This window comes from Saccopteryx leptura, chromosome 8 (genome assembly GCF_036850995.1).
Source record: "Saccopteryx leptura isolate mSacLep1 chromosome 8, mSacLep1_pri_phased_curated, whole genome shotgun sequence".
Classification (NCBI taxonomy): domain Eukaryota; kingdom Metazoa; phylum Chordata; class Mammalia; order Chiroptera; family Emballonuridae; genus Saccopteryx; species Saccopteryx leptura.
In genome coordinates, this window is record NC_089510.1 from 54,755,814 (window position 1) to 54,782,658 (window position 26,845).

The following is a 26,845-nucleotide window of genomic DNA, read 5'->3' on the forward strand; positions in this document are numbered from 1 at the left end:
AATCTCCAACTCCTGCAATAGAGAAGTTCCTTCTGAACAAAGAATACAGTTCCTGCAGCCCTGGCCAGTTGGCTCAGCGGTAGAGCGTCGGCCTGGTGTGCAGGGGACCCGGGTTCAATTCCCGGCCAGGGCACATAGGAGAAGCACCCATTTGCTTCTCCACCCCCACCCCTTCCTCTCTGTCTCTCTACCCCTCCCGCAGCCAAGGCTCCATTGGAGCAAAGATGGCCCGGGCGCTGGGGATGGCTCCTTGGCCTCTGCCCCAGGCGCTAGAGTGGCTCTGGTCACGGCAGAGCGTTGGCCCGGAGGGGCAGAGCATCGCCCCCTGGTGGGCAGAGCGTCACCCCTGGTGGGCGTGCCGGGTGGATCCCGGTCCGGCGCATGCGGGAATCTGTCTCTCCCCGTTTCCAGCTTCAGAAAAATACACACACACACACACACACACACACACACAAAAAAAAAAAAAAAGGAATACAGTTCCACAGACCAGATCTGAATCTTATCCATAAGTCTGGCCTTTTAATGAGGGGATGATTTTCAACAGTATTTTCTATTTCCATTGTTTGAGTCTATATTTATGTATTTTTTTGTCTTTTGCTGTTATTTTCTAGAAAACTCCCCTAAAATAAGTGCTATCAGTTACCCATTTGTTGACAAGTAAGATACAAATTACTCAGCACAGCACCCAACACATCTTAGCACTCAATGTTTTAATAATCTAAAGTACAATAATGCATCCTGCAATTGCCACCATTATAAACATCTCTCAGATGCTCAAATAAACATGCTCATAGCCTCAACCACTTATTATTTGCAACTATCACAATGCCTATTAAGTAATCAATGCTGAGTTAATACTATGCCCCAGCCTGTAAAAGTTCTTATCAATAGAAAACAGTATCACAGGTAATCAATCTAGTTGGCCCCCTTCGCCACCTTGACATATGCTTCATAGTTTCAGAATCTTATTAAGAATGGGAAAAGCTAAGGAAAATTAAGGAAGTTACATCTTTAAGTTTTTATTTTGTAGAAATAGGTAAAAATACAAAGGGTAAAGTGTTCTCTATTTCCATTTCTAAACTTTCGTTTTCCTAGCTCAAAAGTCACTTTGAACTTGTCATTCTCACTTCCAGTGTCACGTAACACCCCAGCTCTTACACATCTGCATGCACATCTGCATGTGTGTACCTAAAATGTTTTACTCTAAAGGTCCTTTTTGAGGGCATCTGAAAATGACAAAAGAACTGAAATTGAGACCCAAATTTTACCTTTAGTTCACTTAGACCTTCCCCTCCATGGATTAACCATCAAGTGTATATAATCTACTCTTAACACCTTATTATGTTCACCAAACTGGGGGGAAGGGGAGGACAGCCAGCACCCTAAAAAAAAGTTTAAATTCTGTTCAAATATATAATCATAATAATCTTCACAATTCTTTTGTGCATAAATTGTCAAGTAATACTCAATGGCAAAACATGAATTCAAGAGACTTCATTTTTTTTTTTTTTTGTCATCTTCAGGAGAAATGCCATGTAGAGTATCTCCTGAGGCCTCTCCCTACTACTCCTAATCACTCAAGAAAAACTGGGATCTAGGAAATGGATTAGTGAACAATCTATGGTATTATTATGCATAATTGGCCAGAGTACTATGTTAATAAAGCCAGGGTGGTAGGATTAATCTCTGCAAAGGCCAATCAGTTTATATTTGTCGCAAAGACGGGGACCGCACACTGCAGGACAGCTTTCTTACAATATGTCCTATTGGTCACAGATAGGGACTGCCAATGGATAATAATGAAACTAGCTTCACTAACGGGGGAAAAGAATCCTACATATAACAGACCAATAGAATCTTATATGTAAAGAAAAAAATCAGATTCTTAGCTCTGTTAAACATATTTCAAGTCTAAATTATCAGATGAATCTTATCTGTAAAGAAAAATAGATTCTTAGCTCTATATTAAACACATTTCAAGCCTAAACTATTGAATGACGGTACAGTTGACTCCTGCATTTTAGAACTGTCCAACAGCACCCTACACAAAGCTAGAGTAAAGGCCCCGCTAATTGTCACCCAATTTGTGTAACAAACTGTTCATTCTATTGACAGTCTTTACTCTTTTTAATATTAATCTACATACAACCATTCAAAAATAGTTACCATGAGTTATTTGGTTCAGTATGTTGTGAAAAATTCAGCTAGGAAATTATTCATAAAACTGTATTCTGTATTTTTTTTTATTTTTCAAACAGCCAGTGTCCACATTTAAAATGCAGAATTTGCAAATATAAATTAGTCTAGTAATTCAATTAAAAATAAAACAAAACAATTTCCTTTAGCATCACAATACATAAAAGGGTATTATAAACTCCAAATGGTATGGTTAACTATATGACAATAATGCCAGAAGCTGCGAAACTCATTAAACCTCTTAATGAATAGGTCAGTTTAAAGAACATTTCTATGTTGCATGATTATGCATGAAAAAAGATTTCATTGTATTATAAAGGCTCAGCAATTCATTCATGGCATAATATGGGGTCAAGCAAGATTTTATTTTTACAATGACAATAAAAAATGCATTTAAATAAAAACACCCTCTCAATTGTTTAAAAAACAATTCTGTTTGGAGGGTAAAATATATTTTAAAATATATTGACTTACCGAATTTCAATCGTCAGGCTGCTGACTACTGATATGAAAGTTTTTATTTAAAAATATCACAAATATCTTTTTAACAGTGAAAATTTCAAAGTTTCATTGCAAAGCAATTTTCACCTGAGTAGATTTTGAAATTTAGTGCGCTCGTATATCCGGGAGGAGGTGAGGAAAGATCTATTTGTATCAGATAGTGAGTAGTTGATTCTCTCACATGTTATTTCACAGAGGATTAGAGAAACATTTGCTGTGACATTCCCAGGACACATGATACCTCCCTTTTTCCTGTAAATTAGTTCTGGCATTTTATGAATTCTTGGTATCCATAATATTTCCATTTAGTTACCCATTCAAGCACAGAAACTCAATTCATTCAGTTCTATACAACAGTGTCTATATTATGTACATGTTTAATTATCAATAGGAAATAGAAAATAAAACTTTACAGTGATTGAGAAAGGGTCAGAAAATGAAATAGGGATAGTAATACTGTATAATCAGAATATCCTATTATCCTACCAGTTTCAATGACAGGGTTTTTCCTTTATTAGTTGAAATACAAAGAAGGCATAGGAGATCCCAGGAAAATAACACTATATGTCAGAAAATTCAACGTGCTCCACCATCAGGATTTCCATTACACATTTAATTTCTTCTGTACAATTTTTATAAACTGTTTTTCTCTTCAAAATCATTAGATTTCCAGATTAGATTCAGCACTACACAGTATGCCCTTTAAGTAAAATGAGGTTACCTGCTTTTATTTGGATACCAAGTTCCCTTCCAGACAGCATTAAAATAAAGACAAGACTACACAGATAAAATCCAGTATAATTCAAATCCAACAATGAAAAATTTCCCCCATATTGTTGCAAAATTCTTTCTACTGAAATGCTTTGCTACAATAATAAAAAGCATACATTACATATAAAATATACCAGTGTACTAAAAAGTGACAGAAGTGAACTAGCAAATCCTTCAAAGCACATTTATATAAATGACTAGCATTTAAAAACATTTCTCCTATAAAATGTAGGTCATATACATTTAAAAATTGGCGGGTTTATTTCTAAAGCAGTGATGTCTGTGTTCAAATAGTTAGCTGTTCTGTACAGTGTAATATCTACTCAATTCAAACTATAATAGGTTTGTCTTCCTTAGTATTGAAGTTGAATAAGTTCATCTGATCAGCTGAGAAATCAAGCTTGAAAAATGCATATCTAAAAATCAAAGTAGAAAGTTTAGAATTATTGAAATGTAGATCTGAAATATGAAGAGAACTATCTACTTCACAATGGAGCTGAAGTCACCTCAAAACTTATGGGCTCGAATCTAAAACAGAAACAAATATTTAAATCCAAAGCAAACCACAATATTAGGTAGCAGTACAGAAGCAGGAAAATAAAGAAAAACAACTCCCCTTCCTTCAGTGTGATGGGCACTAAGTTTTGCGGTCTTCCTCCATCTTGCAGAAGAGTGGTAAGGCCATTCAATGCTTAGTGAAAGTGAGTACAGATGAAGTCAGATTTAGCCTGTCTCCCCTGCAACTTCAATTATGCTGTGTAAACAGTGTTACGTTCCAATAGGAGGAACAATGGAATTTGCTTATAAAAACTGATTAAAGATAATCATTATTAAATGAAATAAGATTAATAACTCTGAAATGTTTTTTAGAACTTTCCTGATGCTACTTGTAAAGTTAGCACTGCTATGTATTATTGCTTACATACAGTACAATATCATATGCCTTCTAACATAAAGCAGTACTGTGATCTGTTTGTACATATTTACAGATTCTTAAAAACAAGCTGTAAAAACATTACATACTTTCAGACAATACAAATTAGCACATTGGTACTCACTTCAAAACAAATGGAATGCATAACATTAATAAACATCATAAAGGAAGACTCACATAAAAGTCCTTGATTGTCAAGACACGTTTATATATAAACTCTAACTGTGCAGAATTAAAGTTTCAATCATAGGTACATCCTTATTTGATGAACCATATTTACAGCATGGTATTGCATACAAAAATAAAATAATGTTTACAGGATTTTACTTTTTTATCCATTGGATTAAAGAAAGCAACAAACACAAGAAATGTTTGTCTGCTTTAGTTTGTTTCCTACCAAAGTTTAAGTGAATAAAGGAAACATACGGTTTTTATTTGCAGAATATAGCAAAAACAACTGGAAAATTATTTCCCTGAAATAAAGTAATTTGAAATGGAAAAAATTTAAATTAAATTGCAGAGTCAAAAAGTTTCTCGATTATAATAGTGCTTCTTCAAGTAAATACACTGTGAAAAAACAAGTTCTAGTTTAAAATGTTCTAAGTCTAAGAAATGTAGTACTACAATAATGCCTACTTTTAAAGTTTCCCGGCTTTTTTTTTTTTAAACAGCCCTTTAAAAACCCAAATTAATAAAATAAAACAAATGGCAAAAGATCTAAGCTAGCTGGCACTTTACAAGTTTCTCTCACCTGTGGAATGAAAGCCTACCCTGAGCACAGGCCTCAGCAGCCTCTCTCTCAAAGACAAAGTTCCCCAGTCATTGATGGTTCTCAGCCAGAGCTAAAAGGATGGATTTTCTATGGCATCAGGTAGAAAATTTGCAAGTAGATCCAAAAAATTTTAATAGCTACTCAAATATTCTGGACCAAACAAAATGTGCACAATAAGTAAAAAACAACAAAAAAATAAGTTTTAGATGTGCGAGACATATTACCTTATCTAACGTGATCTGTTTCCAATCTTCAATTGTAAGAGTAGGTCCTAAGTGAAAAAGCACCTCATTCACACTGACCAAAAGTTTAACGGTGTAAAACCATGTTTTAAAGAACCATTTGCTCGCCGAAAGTAATGAGAAACACAAATTGCAAAAGGATATCGCATATCAACAATAATCTGATCTAAAGCGGCTCAAATGGCTACTTGCTTTCTCTATTAATGCCCATACAGAAATTAACTTTTTAAACCAAACTGGGAAACCCAAAATGTTGAGATGTTTAATATGAAAATAACACAAGGTAACTCTGGTAGGCATTTAAAATTCACAGTAAGAGAATAACTATACTTACGGTAAGTCAATAAGTTATGCCAAATATTACTTATCTCAAAAATGCTTATAATGTGGTAGAAATGTCTGCCATTATACAGATTTAAAGAAATGTGCTGAAGACAGGAATGCAACACCTGAAATTCTGCTTGCCTAACTACTACTTTCAAAGGCCTTCCTTCCTTCCTTAGCTTGTCCTAACCACTCAGCAGTAGTCACATTCCAAAAACTGTGCTGCTGATGGTAAAACAACTTTATACTGCACCAAGAACTACATCAAGTTCTCAACAGAACAAAAATTTCAATCAGACTCAAAAAATACCAGCTCAGGAAATAAATGCCTCCTGTCATCAAAGAGTAGGATGAGAAAGATACAAATGTCCATCTAGGGAGAGCAGTTTCATTTTTAACATCTCACCTGAACGAAGCCTTCTTGCAGTTGTGATGTGCAACACAACACACACCATTCCTAAGAGTCAATAATGGCAGATCTTAAATATCTACTTCAAAGAAATCTAAAATTCTTGAAAATCTGGCAGCAAAGAAAGCTGTCAAATGGAAAAATGAGTATTCCAAGCAAAGCTTAATAACCAAAGTGTAGAGGAAACCACATTAAAGATAATTTATATTCCTTATCATAAAAACATCAATATGTTCAAAATAACTGCAAAAGTGTTTAGGGTGAACATTTCTTTGCTCCCTTTCTTTATGAGAACAGTCTTGGTATAACATTAAATAAAAGAAAAAAATAATTTATATGTATAATACTCTATACTGAAACAAAGACTATAGACCTATGGGGCCAATTTAAAGTTAAATTGGAAATTAACAACAATAAAGTTTCGTTTTCCAAGAGTATTAATTCTAGATTATCACTGGTACTATATTAGTATGTGCATTATGACAAAGATGGTGAAAACTTAGAAAAAATGAAAAGTTGGAACAAACAGGATAATAAAATCAATAAAACTAAACGGTATTTACCCAAAATTAAAACTGTCCAATGTGTAACTTAAACCATCATTCTTCATAAAAGTATGTATGTACATATAAAACCACTACTTATTGTACCATGCTGTATTATTTTAAGACAAAGTATTAAAAAAAAACATTCGTGGTATAAGGATAAAGTCTGTAGTTTATTTAGATTTTGAAATGCAACAAAGTTTCCGATCACTCATCTAGCTGAAAAAGAAATTGTAGTTACTAGAATTAGTAAACACTTTTGGTTTGTAAAATTGTAATGAGCAGTGTTCATTAAAAAGTAACTCAGATAAAATAAGCAATTAAAATGCCCATTTCTTTAGTTCTTCTGTATACTGTTTAATTACCCAATCATGTAAGATTCTAGAAAGAAAAGGATTAAGCCAAGTTTTACAGTTCCAAAGATTCCCAATTTCCTTTTATTGCCAAAAATTAAAATTGTCAATTATGAGATGATTATGACACAGCCATATCAAACCTAAAAATCTAATTTTTTTTTACTTTGAGAAATCAAAAATACCAAATAGATTCTAAGTGCTCTATGTTAACTGAAGTGTATATGTAAAGTAAAATACAATTAAGCTTTAAAACGTGGAATATACATTTGTATAAGCATTATGTTCTTGGGAATGTAATCTACAGAATATCTTCTTACTAAAACTTCAAAATCTTGATACCTGCACATGAAAAATCATAAAAAATATCTACGTACAACTGTACAAAGAAACTGACACCAATATGCATACTACTTCCATAGAAGTGAATGCATCAACAGTTACATATTTTGGTAAAACTTTTGAAAGTATGCATATTTTAAAATTAGGCTTTTAAATAGTGGAGTCTTAGACTATCAGGTTTTTATTATGATTTTTCTAAAAAAAAAGTCAATATAATGCAAAATGAAAATCAAGGGTATATGGCATATCATTCTTTTTAAAAGGGTGGTTTCTTCTCCCCCCACAGGACACACTAATTTATTTAAGCCATAATCTCTTGACATTTAAACTTTTAAATCCACTGTGTAAAGTATAATCAGATGCCCTGCTGAAGTGCAATGACTATGCTGAAAAACTTAAGAAACAGTATGAGTAAATTTCACACAATTACCAATCTCCTAAGAATGTACAATGTTATCAGTTAGGAAACAATTGTGCGAAAGTCTGTTTTTTTTTTCCTTTTAAACGTGGTGTAGGTGGAATAGCAAGTTTCTGATCTAAAACAAGTAAATGCATTGCTTCTATAAAGGTGACAACATGTAAGGCAGTTCAAAGAATGCTGACTAACCAAACAAAATGCAATTATTGGATTATCTTGCTATTCATATCAGCTTAACTCGTTATATCTCATTGCTCTTAAATCTGTACAGCACTCCATTTTACACAGAGTAACCCCACTCTTGATTAATCTGTTCTAAAGTGCCAGTATTATTTACACTATTTTTTTTAGCCAAAAGTCTGGCCTGTTGTGGCATCAGGTGAAGATGTCATCCCAGCTCTATTATCATTAACATTCACCAAGGGAAATTCTGGAAACTCAGCACTTGTCCCTGGTCCCCGAAGGTTCACCTGTCCATTGGCAGTGCTAAACTGAGTAGCTATTCCAGCTCTTGATCCATGATATGGAGCACGAAAGGGCTGTTCAAAGGAGCTCATCTGGTAAGCTTGATGGACAGGCTGAGCCTCAGCTTTCTTCTGAGAAGTCACTTGATCCAGAAAGTCCTGTGTTGATGTGGCAGAAGCATGGTTTGTCTCATCACCTGAAAAGGAAAATGAGTGCTGTGAATCACCAACTATTAGTCCAAAGTGGGACTTATCTGGAGTTGTTCTTAGTGGAGAATTCATTCCTGATCGAAAGCTATTGATGGGCATGGTTGCATAGACTTGCTTGTCTATGGAAGAGAATGCTGGCTGATTTGGAAGGGTCTGGTTATCAGTCACAAAGTTAAGGCTCGGGCTATTCAAATAGGCATCATTTTGGCTAGTTCTGTCCAAAGCCTGCTGCAGAAACTTAGAGTATTCTTGCAACATGTTGGCTTTATCTGATGAGGATGCTTGGGAGCTTGATCCAACATTCTCTGACTGGGTCACCTCAGGTACTTCTGAAGAATTTATTGATATGCTAGAAGTCACCTCTGTGTCGGCAACACTGAATGATATCTCATGCTGTCCATTAGCTTTATGGGAATAATGATCCAACAGAGTCTGCAGTACCTCATCTGGAATAACATTTTTGTCATGATTACTCTTAATCTCCACATTCAGTGCCTGGGAATCTAATATGGATGCTGTGGTACTTTCATCGATGACACTTGCCACAGCTGCTTGTGTTACAGAAGGCTGAGAGGCTATGGTGCCCACATTCAGCGCATACTCCCTACTGTTGTTACTTGCTGCTTGAAGATATCGCTTCTTCTTCAAAAACTGCATGGCATCATCATAATTAGTGCTGCTATGCACAGGTTTACTGGGACCCTCCTGCAAATTATCAACCTGATCAATGTCAGCATTGCCCTCTGAGTCCAGTAACGCTTGTTTATCCACCAGTTCAAAAGCATACTTTGACACTTTACTCTCTTCGTACGTGGATAAAGGTGAAATGGTCTGACTTGGCTCCAGTGGCTGTTTCAGACTTCTCTTACTGTTAATTTTTTTGAGAACCAACTTGGGAGGGTGTATTTCCCCTGATGCATCATCTAAATGTGATCCCCCAACTGAAGGGTGTGGCATTTCAACAGCATACTCTGCTACCATGTACTCGTCTTTTACTTTAGTACTTGAAGAATAAAGAGGCAAATAATCATTCTTGTCTTTCTTCAGATCAGATTTGTCCAAAGCGCTCTCTTTGTCCATCCCAGATGATTTTTTCTCAGTTTTCTGCCTTTTCTTTTTTGGCAGTGAGTTGTCTTTTGGTGACGTAGAAAAGCCAGAGTCTTCCTCGGAGGTCAGAAGGCCACCTTTGATGGCACATCTGCTCAGTTTTTTGTCATGATTTTCATGGCACATACGTTTATGTTTCAAAACACGATCTGTTCTGGAAAAATACTGTCGAATTCAGAGTTCAGTAGTGAGGGGTTTTTTTGTTTTAGTTTGTGTTTTTGGTCGACCAAGAAAAGAAAAGAAAAAAAAGCAATTAATATGAAGATAGATATAAGTATAATAATACAAACAAGTCCATCTGCTGAGCCAATCATCTATTACAAATCAAATTAACAATAGCTCTTCAAGTAGTTCTAAGAGTACTAGTTTCTAATTTATTAGAATTATTTTCTAATTTAGGATAGAAAATTTTTCAAGTGTCAATCATACCTCAATAAAGTAGATTTAAAAAAAATAATTTCCAACCACATCTTACCTGTAAACAGTATTCACACTGATAAGGTTTTTCTCCACTATGAGTTCTCTTATGCCTTTCCATATGATATTTTTGTATGAATCTCATACCACATTCATCACAGCGAAATGGTTTTTCACCTAGTACACGATATAAAAAGTTTAAAACAAAACAAATATTGTAAAATAATGAATTATCTTAACACAAGAATCCCTAAATAAATGGCTTTTGAGAGTTGTCATACTTTGCTATTTTTAAATAGCTTCCAATTAAACTTTTCAGAAATACACTGCTTTATGAAAATGAAAGAGATTGGGCATAGGGCCTTGAAAAGAAAAAGCTGCAAGCAGACATACTCAACTTCCTTGCCTTTCTGTAATGTATACACATAACCTGATCTTTCCGTGGAGACCAGGAGCACTGCGGACTAAGCAATATGAATGAACACTTTCAGTGGAGTAGTTAATGTTTCTAACCTTTTTCTCAATCATACAAAATAATATTTAGAAAATATTTTTGAAAAAAGAAATGTTACCCATATATAGTCCAATATAATTCGTGGGTACAACCTTTTTAATTCTACATTTAAAATATATTTGTGGTTAAATAAAATTGGAATCCTAGGGAAATATTTTAAATATTATAATTTACTAAAACATAAAAAGGAGCTTAGATTAGAGACTAAGATTCAAAAGAAAAATCTTGATTCTATTTTTCTCAACTCAAACCAGCATTTCTCATATCCACTGGGAAAGAATTAAATTAGCACTTTTAATTGGACACCCTCACCCCATTTTTTTTTTACTCTCATAAAGATTTCTTAGATATAAAGAATCATTACTACAGTCATCTAAAATAATTTTTCTTATAAAACCACATAGGTACCAAGACACTTCAATGGGAGAAGAGTAGTCTTTTCAACAATGATGCTGGGACAATTTGATACCCGCATTCAAAAGAATGTAGTTGGACCCCTACTTCATCTCATACATAAAAATTAACTCAAAATGGATCACAGGCCTAAATGTGAGAACTAAAACTACTAGAAGAAAAGACGGGAATAAATCTTTATCTTGGATTAAGCAATAATTTCTTAGATATGACATGAAAAGAGCACGTAACTAAATAATAATAAATAGAATGGAATTCATCAAAATTAAAAACTGTGCTTCAAAGGACACTATCAAAAAAGTAAAAGATAAAATGGTACAGCTGCTATGGGAAATAGTTTAGAGCAGTGGTCCCCAACCTTTTTTGGGCCATGGACCGGTTTAATGTCAGAAAATATTTTCACAGACGTGCCTTTAGGGTGGGACAGATAAATGCACAAAATAAAATTATGCGACTGGCGTAAAAACTGTGGCATTTTAAAATATAATTGTCGAACTTACGAGACAAGCGTCGAGAGTGAGTCTTAGATGGATGTAACAGAGGGACTCTGGTCATTTTTTAAAAATAAAACATTGTTCAGACTTAAATATAAATAAAATGGAAATAATGTAAGTTATTTATTCTTTCTCTGTGGACCGGTACCAAATGGCCCACGGACCGGTACCGGTCCATGGCCTGGGGGTTGGGGACCACTGGTTTAGAGGTTCCTCAAAATTTTAAACATACAATTACCATATGATTCAACAATTCTACTCCTGGGTACACACCCAAAAGAATTAAAAACAGAGACTCACTCAGACAAAAATCAAAAGACAGAAGCAACCGAAATATCCATTAACAGAAGAATGGATAAACAGAATGTGATATAGACACACAATGGAATTTCATTCAGCCATAAAAAGGAATGAAAGTCTAACATATGCTACCATATGGATGAACCTTGAAAATATTATGCTAAGTAAAATAAACCAGATATAAAAAGGATAAATATCGAATGATTCCATTTATATGAGGAACCCAGCGTAGGCAAATGCAGAGACAGAAAGTAGAACAGAGGTTACCAGGGACTGGGAGAGGGAGAAAATGGGCACTGAGCTATTTATTGCTTAATGGGTACAGATTTTTGTTTTGTTACACAATGTGGTAAATGTACTTCATGACACTAAAATATGGTTTAAATAATAAACCTCAAGTTATGGTTTAACATAAATGTAAAAAGATAACTCATGGAATGGGATAAAATATTCACACCCAACCGAACAATTAAAAAAGACAATAAATAAAAAGTGTTAACATGGATGTATTAAATTTGAAATCCTCACACACAGCTGGCAGAAGTATAAAAGGGGTGCAACTGCTCTGGAAAACAATTTTAAAAATCCTTAAAATGTTAGATTTACCACAGACTCAGCAATTCTACTTCAAAGCATGTACACAAGAGAACTGAAAAGGTATATCCGCATGAAAACTTGTACATGAATCTTCATATTATTCATAATAGCCAAAAAAATTAAAACCTAAATGTCCATCAGCTGATGAACAAATTAAAACGTGATGTGTGTATATACACACAAAATATTATTCAGCTATAAAAAGGAATAAAGTATATGCTACACTGTGAACCTTTAGAACATTATGAGAAGTGGAAGGACACAAAGACCACCTACTGTATGAGTCTATTTATTCATCTGGAATGTCCAGAAGAGGTAAACCCAAAGAGAGTGTAGACTAAAGACTGCCTGATGCAGGGGGAACAAGTATGGGACTCTAGGGTGATGAAAGCGTTCTAAAAACTAGATTGTAATGATAGCTTTACCACTCTGTGAGTATATTACAACTACTGAATTGTATACCTTCAAGGGGTGGGTTTTTTGATATTGTAAATTATATCTCAATAAAATTGTAATGTAAAAAATACTGCATACTAACACAATCAAAACCATGCAAAGAAAACAAATTATTTCTTCCCTCAAGGAGCTAGCAAATTTAACTCAAAATAAATTAACTGGAAATATTCAAGTTTATTATCTGCTACATTCTCATACATGATCAAGAATTAACAACTTATTTACCTAGAAGCAACATTAAGAAACTTCCTTTAACAAAAATATACTTGAAACATTAACCCTTAAAAAAGTTATCTGTACAAATGTTCCTTTGTTGCTAAAAACTACCCCCATCACCCTTCACACTAAATAGAACAATTAAGATAGCTAAGTCGGCCAATAATGAATATAAATGCAAACTCACCTTCCTAGTCAATTCTTTATTACCTACTTTTGCTACCCTTATATCTGATCCTCTCTTTTGTTCTCCTTTAGTATGCATCTCCCCCCTTTTAATCCTACCATCTTTCTTCACATTTTTTATGTTCTCTCATTTCTTTTTCTCTTTTCCTTTTTTTGTGTGACAGAATCAGAGAGAGACAGAAAGAGGGACAGATAGGGACAGACTGGAAAGGAGAGAGATGAGAAGCATCAATTCTTTGTTGCAGCACCGTAGGTGTTCAATGACTGCTTTCTCATATGTGCTCTGACTGGGGCGCTACAGCACAGTGAGTGACCCCTTGCTCAAGCCAGCGACCCTGGGCTCAAGCTGGTGAACCTTGCTCAAACTAGATGAGCCCGCGCTCAAGCCGTCAACCTCAGGGTTTCGAATCTGGGTCCTCTGTGCCCCAGTCAGATGCTGTATCCACTGCGCCACTGCCTGGTCAGGCTCTTCCCCCTTTTTAACTAGCCATTCTAGAAATAAGACTTTTTAAAATTTAAGTTTTATCATTTAAGGGCTTGTTTATGGATTATATAGTGTATTTGCATGGTTCAAAAAAATCAAAACATTAAAAAGAGTATATAGTAAAAACTTTTTCTTCTATCTTTGCCCCTCCAAAGGTTACTATGTTTATTTACCTGTGTTTCTTTCCAGTCTCTTGACACAAGCATAAGCAAAAACACATGTTCTCTTTATTTTCCCTTTCTTATATGAAAATAGCATATATTAATCAGTGTTCTGCATCTTTTTTCTTCAGTCGCTTAGAGATCTTATCAGTTATCTCATTCTTTGATAGCCAGTATCTTCCACTAATAAATGGATATACTATTTAACCAGTCCCCAATTACTTCCAAACATTTTCTATTATAAATGTAACGAATACCTTGTAAATACATTATTTCATACATTTGCAGGATAAATTCTCAAAAACAAAAATTTCTAGTCAACTATATGTATTTGTGATGTTAAAATTCATTGTCAAATTGGTCTCCATGGAAGATGTTAATGTGTATCCCTATACTCAGTCATGTATGAGGGACTGTTTCTCTATGACCTGCCACATGCTGGTACACCTCCGAGGACACAAACTAACAGGTGAAAAAGCAGTACCTCAGTATTAGGGTCAGTTGTTTTATGTCCTTTTCTGTGAACTGCCTGATATATCTTTCACTTATTTTTTTTTTTCTTTTAACTAGGTTGCTGGTCTTTTTCTTGAGCTTCATAAAGAGACGGGTCATTTGCCCATGTGAGTCCCAGGGTTTGCACTTGGCCTTTTTTTTTTTTTTTTTTTTTTTTTTAAATTACAGAGACAGAGAGAAAGTCAGAGAGTGGGATAGACAGGGACAGACAGACAGGAATGGAGAGATGAGAAGCATCAATCATTACTTTTTTGTTGCACATTGCGACACCTTAGTTGTCCATTGATTAATTTCTCATATGTGCCTTGACCGCAGGCCTTCAGCAGACCGAGTAACCCCTTGCTCGAGCCAGCAACCTTGGGTCCAAGCTGGTGAGCTTTTGCTCAAACCAGATGAGCCTGCGCTCAAGCTGGCGACTTTGGGGTCTCAAACCTGGGTCCTCGGGATCCCAGTCTGACGCTCTATCCACTGTGCCACCGCATAGTCAGGCACGCCTGGCCTTTTTTAGTGATGGTAGAGTTTGGCTACTAGGGCTTTTAATTTTTAAGTAGTTGAATTTATCTATCGTTTCTTTTATGAATATTAGATTTTGAATGCTGTTTAGAAAGGAGTTTCCAATTTCAATCTGCCTATACACTTACAGTTTCATCTTTTACATTAAATCTGATACACTGGAGTTCATCCTAAGGGAGAATGTGATAATAGGTGGTTTTCCCAGATGGTTATCCAGTTTTCCTATCAGCACTTAAGAGTAATTCAGCTTTTCTTGATTTAATTTTTATCATCTTATAACCATACACTAATACATTCATAAGTCAATTTTTGGACTTTCTATTCAATTCCATTGATCTGACTACTCATTATCCAGAACCAACTTGACCTTTTTATGCAGTACAGAGATACACAGTATAAACACTAAAAATGGTAAAACTGACGGTATATAAATTATTCTTTTATTTAAAATAATAATGAGTCTGAAGCCAATAAAACATATAGTATTTCCTAAGATGAAAAAGATACTGGAAACTTAAACTATATGCTTTATCTATACAAAACATCCTAAGGAAAAACTCTCAGCTGTTTTACAAAATAAAACAAATCACTATTAGCCCATCATCCTCCAAAAGATCACAACTTTAAAACTTGCAGATGAATAGATATTGGTACTAGGAACTTACTTAAGTTCTCTTTAGAGTATTTCCATTTTCTCAGTGAAATAGGAAGCAGGCTGAAGGTGATTATAGTAGGCGAAATGTTGGAGGTTTATGAAAAGGACAGAGTATAGAATATTTGTTTGAGAGCACAGTTGACAGCAGGGTATGGCTACATTCCAATAGAGTTTTAACTACATTACAGTAACAGGCAGTAGGTAGAACTGGCCCACGGGCTAAAATACAGACTGCATCTACATGAATGGTAGGCTGACTAAACTAGAAAGAAATAAATGACTTCCATTAGGCATTAAGGGCCCACCTAGAGTAACCCTAATTCAACATAGCTTTTTGTTTCATTCTGGAGATAGAGTTAAAGTTCCCAAAGCTGTACATTTGGCCAACCCTATACTAGGTATGAGAGAGAGCACGGAGTGTGTCTGTAAGTGAGAGTGATTATGATAAACAAAGACGGCTGAATTTAAATGGGTAAGAAAAGTGATGAAAGTATGAGGAAAACAAGGGTTACTGAAAAGGAGGCAGAATTGCTTGACTGTAGGTTTTCGTGGAGACAAAAGACTGCTGCAACCTAAGTACCTGAGGCATGAGCAGGAACGACAGGAGAAAGTGCTTGGAAAATGAGACATTGAAACCATGACGATTTAAGGTAATCTAAGGTATGACCAAGAGGAAGGGAGAATAAAAAGCAAGATCACCAACAAAACAGAGATTTAAGAACTGAGTAGAACATTCATAAAAATAAACTTTGACAAGGGCTGGCAAACTTTTTCTATAAAGGGCCAGATGGTAAATATATTAAGCTTTGTGTGCAAAAAGGTAAAATCAAGGATATTATATACTCATATAATGAAAGAGAAAATTTTCATCAAAAACTTTTATTAACGAAATTCAAGATATAATGATTATAATGATGGTAACAGAATATAATTTTTGACCACACAAATGGCCTAATAAAAAGACTAGAGTTATTTTTATGAGAGAAGGTAGCATTTTGCCAAACTGGGGTTTAAAGTTAATATTCCCTATCATAAGCCAATTATAAATATTTAATACTTTTCTACATGAAATTTTACATATTTTGTTTTCGAAATTGTCTTGTCACAAAGACAGATACTGATATCAAGCCATAAAAACAATTTTAATTAAGAATTATTGCCCTGGCCGGTTTGCTCAGTGGTAGAGCATTGGCCTGGCATGTAGGAGTCCCAGGTTTGATTCCCGGCCAGGGCATACAGGAGAAGTGCCCATCTGCTTCTCCAACTCTCCCCCTCTCCTTCCTCTCTGTCTCTCTCTTCCCCTCCTGCAGCCAAGGCTCCATTGGAGCAAAGTTGGCCCGGGTGCTGAGAATGGCTCTGTGGCCTCTGCCTCATGCGCTAGAATGGCTCTGGTTGCAACAGAGCAACGCCCCAGATGGGCAGAGCATCGCCCCCTGGTGGGCGTGCCGGGTGGATCCTGGTTGGGCGCATGTGGGAGTCTGTCTGACTGTCTCCCCGTTTCCAACTTCAGGAAAAAAAAAAAAAAGAATTATTCACTAGAGTCGTCCGGTCAAGATGGCAATGTAGGTAAATGCAGTACTCACCTTCTCTTGCAACCACATAAAAATTACAACTATAGAATAACTATTATTCAGAAATGCCTGAAATCTAGCTGAATGGAAGTCCTACAACTAGAAATTAAAGAAGCCACATCAAGACGGGTAGGAGGGGTGGAGAGGCGGAATGAGCTGGTCCCACACCCACCTGCAGCAGATAAAAACCGGGAGGGCATCTCAGCTGCAGAGGTGACCCTGAGGAGCAAGGACCCCCAGCCCAGAGTTCCTGTTCTGGTAAGAGAAGTCCCCATAAATTCTGACTGTAAAAACCAGCAGGGATTAAGTCTAAGGGAGACAAAGACTGCTGGAGTCACAGGCAGTTCCCCTTATAGGGCCCTGTACAAACTAACTTGAACTCACGCCCTCTGAGCTCCAGTGCTGGGTCAACAGCTAGAAAGAGACCAGAGACACACGGGGAGGAACTGAATTGTCTAGCGTCAAGGCAAGAGCTGGGGTGCAGCCCTCTCCCAGAGAGAAGTACTGGCAGAGGCCATTGTTCGTTCGATGAGCCCTCCCCCCACAGATCTCACAGGTAGGTACCGTATCAGGGACTCCAACAACCCGGCTCACTCTGTTTGCCCCACCCTAGGGTTCCCTGCAACCTCGCCCCACCAAACTTTCAGGCCCACCCAAGACATTCCAGTAGCTTTTCCATACAAACGGCCTGTCTTGGCTCAGGCTTCAGACTTTCCTAAAATTACTCAAACAAGCAGTATTCCACATACCTCTAAGTGGCCCTAGGCTCAGCACTAGCAGGAACTGGCCTTGATTCACAGCTTTGCCTCACTTGGGCACCTTCAATCCCAGCACAAGTAGGAGTCATCTGTAAATCATTTTATATCTCATGCTGGCTGACCCCAGGCAGAATACAGGTGGTGGGTGACCTTGGCCTGCACCTCCTGGAAGGCCCCAGAGCCAGTGAACCCAGTGGAAAGCTTCAGATCGTGACAAAGCACCACCAACCAACCACCTCCATAAGTAACACCCTCGAAGGATTGACTCAGTGGGCACCAGAGACCTGACGAAGTAAGTCCTGCTCTGTGTAGGAGCCCCTGCACAATTGATCCTCCACAGTGGGCAGAGGTCGGTGATCAGTGGGGTCCCAGCCAGACCTTGCAGCTGATCAGCCCAGGGGTGAATCCTCCCATTGACTTGCCAAGAGCAATCAAGGCTGAACTACAACTGGAGGGTGTACACACCCACACAGGGAGTGCTCTTCAAGTGCCCAGCTGGGGTGAAGAGGGAGGCTGTGTCACTGGACCCCACAGAACACCAGTGACTACACTAGGCCACTCTACCAAGCCTAGGGGATGTGGCTGCTCTATCTAATACATAGCAACAAACACAGGGAGGCTGCCAAAATGAGGAGACAAACATCCCAAATGAAAGAAGAAACTTCAGAAAAAGAACTACACAAAATGAAGACAAGCAATCTTCTAGATGCAGTGTTCAAAACACTGGTTATAAGGATGCTCAAGGAACTTAGTGAGAACATCAACAACATAAAAAAGGGCCAGTCAGAAATGAAGGATACACTAAATGAAATGAAGAATAATCCTCAGGGAATCAACACCGAGTAGATGAAGCTGAGAAGCAAATCAGCAATTTGAAATATGAAGAAGCAAAACACACACAATTAGAACAGCAAAATGAAAACAGAATCCAAAAAAACGAAGATTGTGTAAGCAGCCTCTGGGACAACTTCAAGTGTGCCAACATTCACATCATGGGGGTGCCAGAAAGAGAGAGAGATCAAGAAATTGAATACATATTTGAAAAAATAATGACAGCAAACTGCCCTAACCTGGTGACGGAAATAGACATATAAGTCCAGAAAGTGCAGAGTCCCAAACAAGAACTCAAAGAGGCCCACAAAAAAGACACAGCATAATTCAGGGGTCTCAAACTCGCGGCCCGCCAAACAATTTTGTGCAGCCCGCAGACTAATCCACGAAGTTCAAAATATTTTGGATAAAATTAAGTAAGCCTAGGGGCCTACTTGTTATTTTTCATTTCTCTAGCATCCTAGCTAGATATTAGCTTAGTTAACAGCAGTTGTGATGTGAACTACAGTTTCTGGTCGTTTTGTGACACTGAGTAAACTGCATGTACGATTGTGCTTGTTGTACTGATTTTTTTTTGTTTTCAACTGCAGTGAGAAAAGTGTTGCCTAACAGTTGCCTTTTGTAGACCTAGTGCGGCCCGCCGAAGGGCTGTGATCTTGCTCTGCGGCCCACATGCTGAGTTGAGTTTGAGACCCCTGGCATAATTGAAATGCAAAAAGTTAAAGACAATGAGAGAATCTTAAAAACTGCAAGAAAAAAAGTAGTTAGTTACCTACAAGGAAACTCCCATAAGACTGTCAGCTGATTTCTAAACAGACACTCTTCAGGCCAGAAGGGATTGGCAAGAAAAATTCAAAGAGATGAAAAGGACTTACAACCAAGATTATTCTACCCAGCAATGCTATCATTTAGAATCGAATGACATATAAAGAGCTTCCTGGACAAGAAAAAGCTAAAGGAGTTCATCACCACCAAAGCAGTATTACACGAAAAAGGATCCTTTTTATGAAGAAGGGGGGGGGGAGGATAAAAAATATAAACAATAGGCCCTGGCTGGTTGGCTCAGTGGTAGAGCGTAGGCCTGGCGTGCAGAGGTCCCGGGTTCGATTCCCGGCCAGGGCACACAGGAGAAGCGCCCATCTGCCTCTCCACCCCTCCCCCTCTCCTTCCTCTCTGTCTCTCTCTTCCCCTCCCGCAGCGAGGCTCCATTGGAGCAAAGATGGCCCGGGCACTAGGGATGGCTCCTTGGCCTCTGCCCCAGGCGCTAGAGTGGCTCTGGTCGCGGCAGAGCGACGCCCCGGAGGGGCAGATCATCGCCCCCTGGTGGGCAGAGCGTCGCCCCCTGGTGGGCGTGCTGGGTGGATCCCGGTCGGGCGCATGCGGGAGTCTGTCTGACTGTCTCTCCCCGTTTCCAGCTTCAGAAAAATACAAAAAATTAAAAATAAAAAAATAAATAAACAAACAATAAAGTGGCTATATATATATATATATATATATATATATATATATATATCAACTGAATCTAAAAAACAAAATAAGCAAACGGAAACAGACTCATAGATACAAAGACTGTTTTGACAGTTGCCAAAATGGAAGGGAGGTTAGGAGATGGGTGGAAAAGGGGAAGGAATTAAAAACAAATCGGTTGTTACAGAACAGTCATGGGGATGTAAAATACAGCATACAGAATAGTCAATAATATTCTAATAACTATGTACAGTGTCAGTATATGTGAGATTTATTAGGATGATCACTTATGTATGTCTAATCACTGGGGTATGCACCTGAAACCGATATTAAATAATGTACATCACTGTAATTAAAAGTAAAAAATAATTTTTAAAAAATACCACTTACCGGCCCTGGCCGGTTGGCTCAGTGGTAGAGCGTCGGCCTGGTGTGCGGAAGTCCCGGGTTTGATTCTTGGCCAGGGCACACAGGAGAAGCGCCCATCTGCTTCTCCATCCCTCCCCTTCTCCTTCCTCTCTCTCTCTCTTCCCCTCCTGCAGCCAAGGCTCCATTGGAACAAAAGATGGCCCGGGCACCGAGGATGGCTCCTTGGCCTCTGCCTCAGGCGCTCAAGTGGCTCTGGTCACGACAGAGCGATGCCCCAGATGGGCAGAGCATCACCCCCTGGTGGGCGTGCCAGGTGGATCCCGGTCAGGCGCATGCGGGAGTCTATCTGACTGCCTCCCCCTTTCCAGCTTCAGAAAAATACAAAAAAAAAAAAAAAAAATACCACTTACCCTTTCTGAAAAGAAATCATCACTTGGAAGGCACTTACAGACTTCTACTGGATTCTTCTCTTGGTATTTACCTTTTACATGCCATTACACTGCAGATCAATTACATTGCTCATAAAAATTAGGGGATATTTTATTGCTTTGTAGTCATTTTGAAATACCCCCTAATTTTTGTGAGCAGTATACTTCCAAATGAAGATTAGTTGGATTACAGTTTAATGGAATTTGAAATATGGACTGGCATCAAGATAAAAAAAAACTGGCCTGACCAGGTGATGGCGCAGTGATAGAGCATCGGACTGGGACGCAGAGGACCCAGGTTTAAAACCCCAAGGTCGCAGGCTTGAGCATAGACTCACCAGTTTGAGCATGGGGTCGCCTGCTTGAGCCCAAAGGTTGCTGGCCTGAAGCCCAAGGGGTCACTTGCTCTGCTGTAGCCCCCCCCCTTTAAGCCCAAGGGGTCACTTGCTCTGCTGTAGCCCTTCCCCCCTCGTCAAGGCACATATGAGAAAGCAGTTAATGAACTAAGGAGTTCCAATGAGGAACTGATGCTTCTCATCTCTCTCCCTTCCTGTCTGTCTTTTCCTATCTGTCCCTCTCTCTGTCCCCCACCAAAAAAAAAAAAAAAAAGATGAAAAACCTGGCTGAAGTATAGTCTGAAATTAGAAAGCGTAGCTACCCCATATTTGTGTGGGAATGGAAGTTTTGCTTCCTGTTATAAATTGTAACAAGGGAAGTGTATAAAGTAGCATTTTGTGACCCAATAACCTTAGCACCTGTCAAAATGACTTAATCATAAAAGTTTTCCCCTTGTAATATTAGGTTAACTTTATTAAGAAACATTTTCAAGTTTTCAGAAATTTCAGCTCATTGCCGAAGCCATTTTTCAGTGTTCAGTAATAGTGGTTGAGAGTGATTCTTCTCATTCAGAAAAATGGGCTCTACCCTCAAAATCTCACAATAAAACTTTACAATTCAAAGCTATTAAACTGCTGTACAGAATAAGTGAGGATATCCAGCTTCCACATCAGACAAAAATTCAAGGGACCAATGATGTTTAATCTTTAAAAATTAGTCCAACTAAACTTACTTCTGAGTCACACATATTTCTCTTACCATCAGTTCAAACACATCTTACGAGAATCCATTTCAGCTAATATTGAAATGTTTTTAGCATGTATTCTTTTTAAGAAAAAAAAAACAACTTTGAGATTTAATTTATATTCCATGCAATACAACCATTTAAAGTATATAATACCATTTTGAAAATATTCTTGTCTATACTTGTTCCATAGTGGCTAATTCTTCAGTCACTTTAAACCTAGCCTTGTATCCTTGAATAAATAACGAGTAGTGCTGATAACATCTGTCAACTCACCAAGAGCCAAGGAAACACTTTGTGTAGGAATGGAATCACTTGTCTTGTTTTCTAGCTGACTACTAATGTTGTTCCATGTAAGATTTCAACTGAAAATCTGGGCTCCACAAAAACTTAAAAAACAGTCTATACTAGTTTTACTACTTAGTTCCATCTAACTAAACTGTTATTAAATTTCATCTATATTTATTCTTCCTTTGAAATGTCTTTCTATCCACTTCGTTCAATTTCTAGCCTTAAAATCTTGTTCGTAAGTTCAAGTCCTCATGAGAGTATAATAGTGGCATTCCAAAGAAATCTTTTAAAAGGAACTGTTTCAATGAGAAAGAAAAAATAAAGATTCAGATTAGTTTCAGAAGTTACTTTCCTACAGTGGAAAAAAGTATTAATAGCTGATTAATTCATCTAAAACCCAAACACCGATTAGCAAATAAATTCAGACTATTACAGAAGTAGTAGCTACAACTCTCAATTTAGCACAAAAATGATTTAATGCAAACGTTAAGTTTATAAATAATATTCATGAACATCTTATTACCCAAGAACTGAAAATGTTAACAGTTTGAAATAAAAAACTCTACATTAAATACGAGAGAATATGCTATTATTCTGCTAAAATAGCTGGTTACCATAGCCTATTTCTTGGTTGCAATTTTTCTCTTTTTAATATCATAAAAAGCTAGGTAACATTAGCTAGCCACTGAGCAAATTCTCCTACTAAATAATAATGCAGAACTCTCAGTAATAAAGCCGAGCATCAAGTAGTGTTTTTGGTAGGTAGCCTCTATACCTCCCTGTAACAATCATTCTCTTCTCCACCCCTGCTTAGCATCTCAACTCCTTATAACAACCCTTCAAACGTCTCCTGCCCAGCCCAATACCTAGGTCTATGGCTTCTGCATAACAGCAACTCTTGCATTTATCACTGCATTCTAACATTTTTAAATACCTTTCAGTTTCAGGTTCCCACCAAGTCCACTGTCCATTTCCACCCAACTTTCATGCAATGAAATGTCTTAAGAGAAGGCAGATTTTTCGATACAGATAAAGTTAGACCTTCTCAAGACTAGAGGTACAGGTATTCAGATTCAGCATCCCTACATTCTACCCTATGATAAAGAACTAAAACATAGATGAAGTAAGCTAGAACATAACTGATTTTTTTTTTTATGATGATGATGGAGACAGAGTAAGAGACAGAGACAGACAAGGACAGGCAGACAGGGAGAGATGAGAAGCATCAATTTTTCATTGCTGCTCCTCAGTCTCCTTAGTTGCTCATTGATTGCTTTCTCATATGTGCATGGGGGGCAGGGACTGCAGCAGAGCAAATGACCCCTTGGTTCAAGCCAACGACCTTGGGCTCAAGCCAGCAACCCTGCACTCAAGCTGGTGAGCCTACGCTCAAGCTGGCAACCTCAGGGTTTCAAACGTGGGTCCTCCACATCCCAATCCAATGCTCTATCCACTGCACCACCACCTGGTCAGGCTGTTACTAATTTTTAAGGATGAAGAGAATTCCTCCCTTCAATAAGCACAGCAGGCCCATACATAACACTATGTGGCTCCAAACAATAGCAATAAATATTGCTCTTTGTGTTCATATTCATTTTATTTTGTCATAACTGCATTTAAAAAACTTTTAAATAATTAATCTACAATCTGGTCATTTCCCAAAGGAAACTGAAAGTGGACTATATTTTTTGGAATAATTAAAAATGCATACTGAAAATTCTTTCTCAACACTCATTCTTTAAGCACCCTTCAAAAGTCAAAATCAAAACATAATAAAACGTAGATAAAGTAGAATCCATTAAACCCTTTCAAGAGTTTACAGAGGATTAAAATTATGTGGGAGGTGGGGGGTATCACTAAACTTTTGGTTCATTTGTCTATCAGTGTTTTTACATGGCTGTGATGAGGAGACAACACAGAGTTCTACAGGAAATTCAGAGTAGGAAGTACTTGCATCGATCACCAATAATGCAAACAGCAAAAAAGTTGAATGGCTGACAAGCTGGATAGAGAAATAACCACCTAGTACTACAAAGGATGTCAATCTTATTCCCTACATTTGCTTCTAAACAGTATTATGAAGTTAGGCTCTCTCCAAAAGATCTACAGAAGAGCAAAACAAATTACAAAATATGTAGAAACTGTCACTATAATTGTGGCTGCATTCAAAGGAAGTCAAAACACTTATAAAGTTCAGAGGGGGGGGGAAGTTCAGATGGAAGTTGAAAACAATTTTGAGGCACTTTTGAAAAATAAAAACTCTTCAGAGATAGTATTTAAACATCTTTAAAGATCCAGAAAACCAATGAGTGAATGACCTTGGTTTAAGTAAATTTAGATTTTGCTAAATATTCTAAATCCTATTTCTTCATCATGACTGTGTCCAAATCAGACAGTATATTTTGTCACTCTTCCACCAAAGGCCCAAATAAAATGAATTCTGACTCGGTGTCATTAAAAGTCAGTCAAACCGTGGGGGGGGGGGGGGGGGGTCCAGTCAAGAAAAATCTTTATCAACAGATAAAAAAATTTGTTGTCAGCCCATCTAGACATCTGAAACCTTAATGAATTCAAGATTTGAAAGGCATGAATGTTGGTCTTCCATACAACTGGGTTCTGAAATGAGAAATAGAAGAAGCTGTCAAAATAGCAGCTTCCAATATTGGAGAATCCTGAAGGTCTTCAGGCATTTGAGTTCAAGGAAGTAATTGGGTATTTTTCCTAAAGAATATGGTGTTTAGGTTTCCCAAAGCATTAGATCTAGACTCAAATGTCTTATACTTCATCTTAATGAAATAATTTGGGGTCGGGAGCAGGGAAGAACTCACAACAAAGGAAGGCAAAGTAACAAATGAAAGAGTAAAGAAACTTACTTGTTCTGGACTAACCATGTTTTTTTAAAGTATAAAAATAATTTTAAAAAATACAAAAAAATCCAAAAATATCAGAAATAAAAAACTACTCAGAGTAACTTTGTTAAAAATTAGGAAATTCTGTTAAATCTGGGAAGTCCTTTTTCAGCTCTCTTCCTGAAAATTAGTGTATCTTATACTGTTCAAAAATGAAGAGGACCCAATGTCCAGAAAACACAACTCTTTGTTTTATTATAGTATTCAGTGGTTTCCAAGTTTTACCTGCTTTTCATAAACTGGTCAAACTGAAGCAATATTATATTCCTTGAAGCTTGACAATGTTGTTTCAGTTGTTTAAATTTTAGTATCTTAAAGTAAATTTGATTAATAAAGCTGCAATTACCTGAATAAATTATAATTTTTCATATTAACTATATAGTTAACAAAAAATTTAACAAATTTCTAGTTTTCTTCACAAAACAATAATATTCTTCCAATATGTGAGTGAAATGCCCTGGGGTTTGATAATATTTGCAGGGTGAGTTTGGCACTCCTTAGCTAGGCATCAGGGCCTGACAGTAACTCTAAAATCAAGCCTTCCAGTCTCATCTCCTCAGCCCCTCTACCCACTCCTTTCTGCCCTACTCAGAACGGTCATTTACATGTTGTCCATTCTGCCTTTGTTCACCCTGGACCAGCTGGAGTCTGCTTATTCCCACATTCAGATCTCATTTCAGGCAGGCATACCCCATTACCCACAAGCCACAGGCCACAGGCCAGGGCCAGGAGTGGCTCTGCTCTTACCTAAACAAAATAAAAACCTCTATGTTTAAAACCAAAAGTTTTTATAAACTCAAAATGTTCTTGGTGCTTGATCTATCCTTTCAATAGCATACTGATTGAGAGCATGAACTTTGAAGACCTGGACTGTGTCATTACCCAGCTGTGCCTATCTGGGGCAAGTTGCTTAATTATTTTGACCTTAATTTTCTTATCTGTAAAATAGTAATAATAGTAGTAGTAATAATAATAATAATAATAATAATAATACCCTCCACAGGATTTCTGTGAAGACAAAGATAATTTATGAACTGTATTTAATAAAGTGCTTGGCAGAGAATAGGTACTCAATAATTTTTTTGGGGGGGGAGAGATAGCATCAGAGAGAGGGACAGGAAGGGAGAGAGATGAGAAACATCAATTCTTCACTGCAGTTCCTTAGTTGTTCATTGATTGATTTCTCAATGTGCCTTGATTGGGGGGCTACAGCAGACCGAGTGATCCCTTGCTCGAGCGACCTTGGGCTCAAGCTGATGAGCCTTGCTGAAACCAGATGAGCCCGTGCTCAAACTGGCGACTTCGGGGTTTCAAACCTGGGTCCTCCGCATCCCAGTCTGACGCTCTATCCACTGCGCCACCGCCTGATCAGGCGGTACTCAATAAATTTGACAGTATTATTAGGTTTATGATAATCATGACTCCTCAGGAATTTCTAGCCTCTTTTTTTTACTCAAAGGCACTATTTATTTTGTTAGAGTAAAGCAGGATGATCTGTTGAGAGAGGTACCTTATTAAATGTTGGGCATGAAATCTGTACACGTTTTCCACAGTGAACTGCAGGATAGAAGCCACAGGCAATAGCCCTGACTGAAGTCTCACTATACAGAGCATTCCACAGCTGAGCTACAA

The 26,845-nt window shown here is 37.4% G+C and overlaps 1 protein-coding gene across 3 annotated transcripts in view; it reads right to left on the reverse strand.

The window, feature by feature from the left end:
- Positions 1-1,861: 1,861 nt before the first annotated feature.
- The window catches only part of ZNF148 (zinc finger protein 148), a 130,391-nt gene continuing 105,407 nt past the window's right edge, over positions 1,862-26,845 (reverse strand). For all 3 annotated transcript variants that reach the window (XM_066347935.1, XM_066347934.1, XM_066347936.1), the window contains exons 8-9: positions 10,064-10,182; positions 1,862-9,753 (exon numbers count right to left, since the gene is read on the reverse strand). In XM_066347935.1, the coding sequence (XP_066204032.1) occupies positions 8,155-9,753; positions 10,064-10,182 (1,718 nt within the window). In that variant the 3' untranslated portion in view covers positions 1,862-8,154. The remainder of the gene's footprint in view (positions 9,754-10,063; positions 10,183-26,845) is intronic.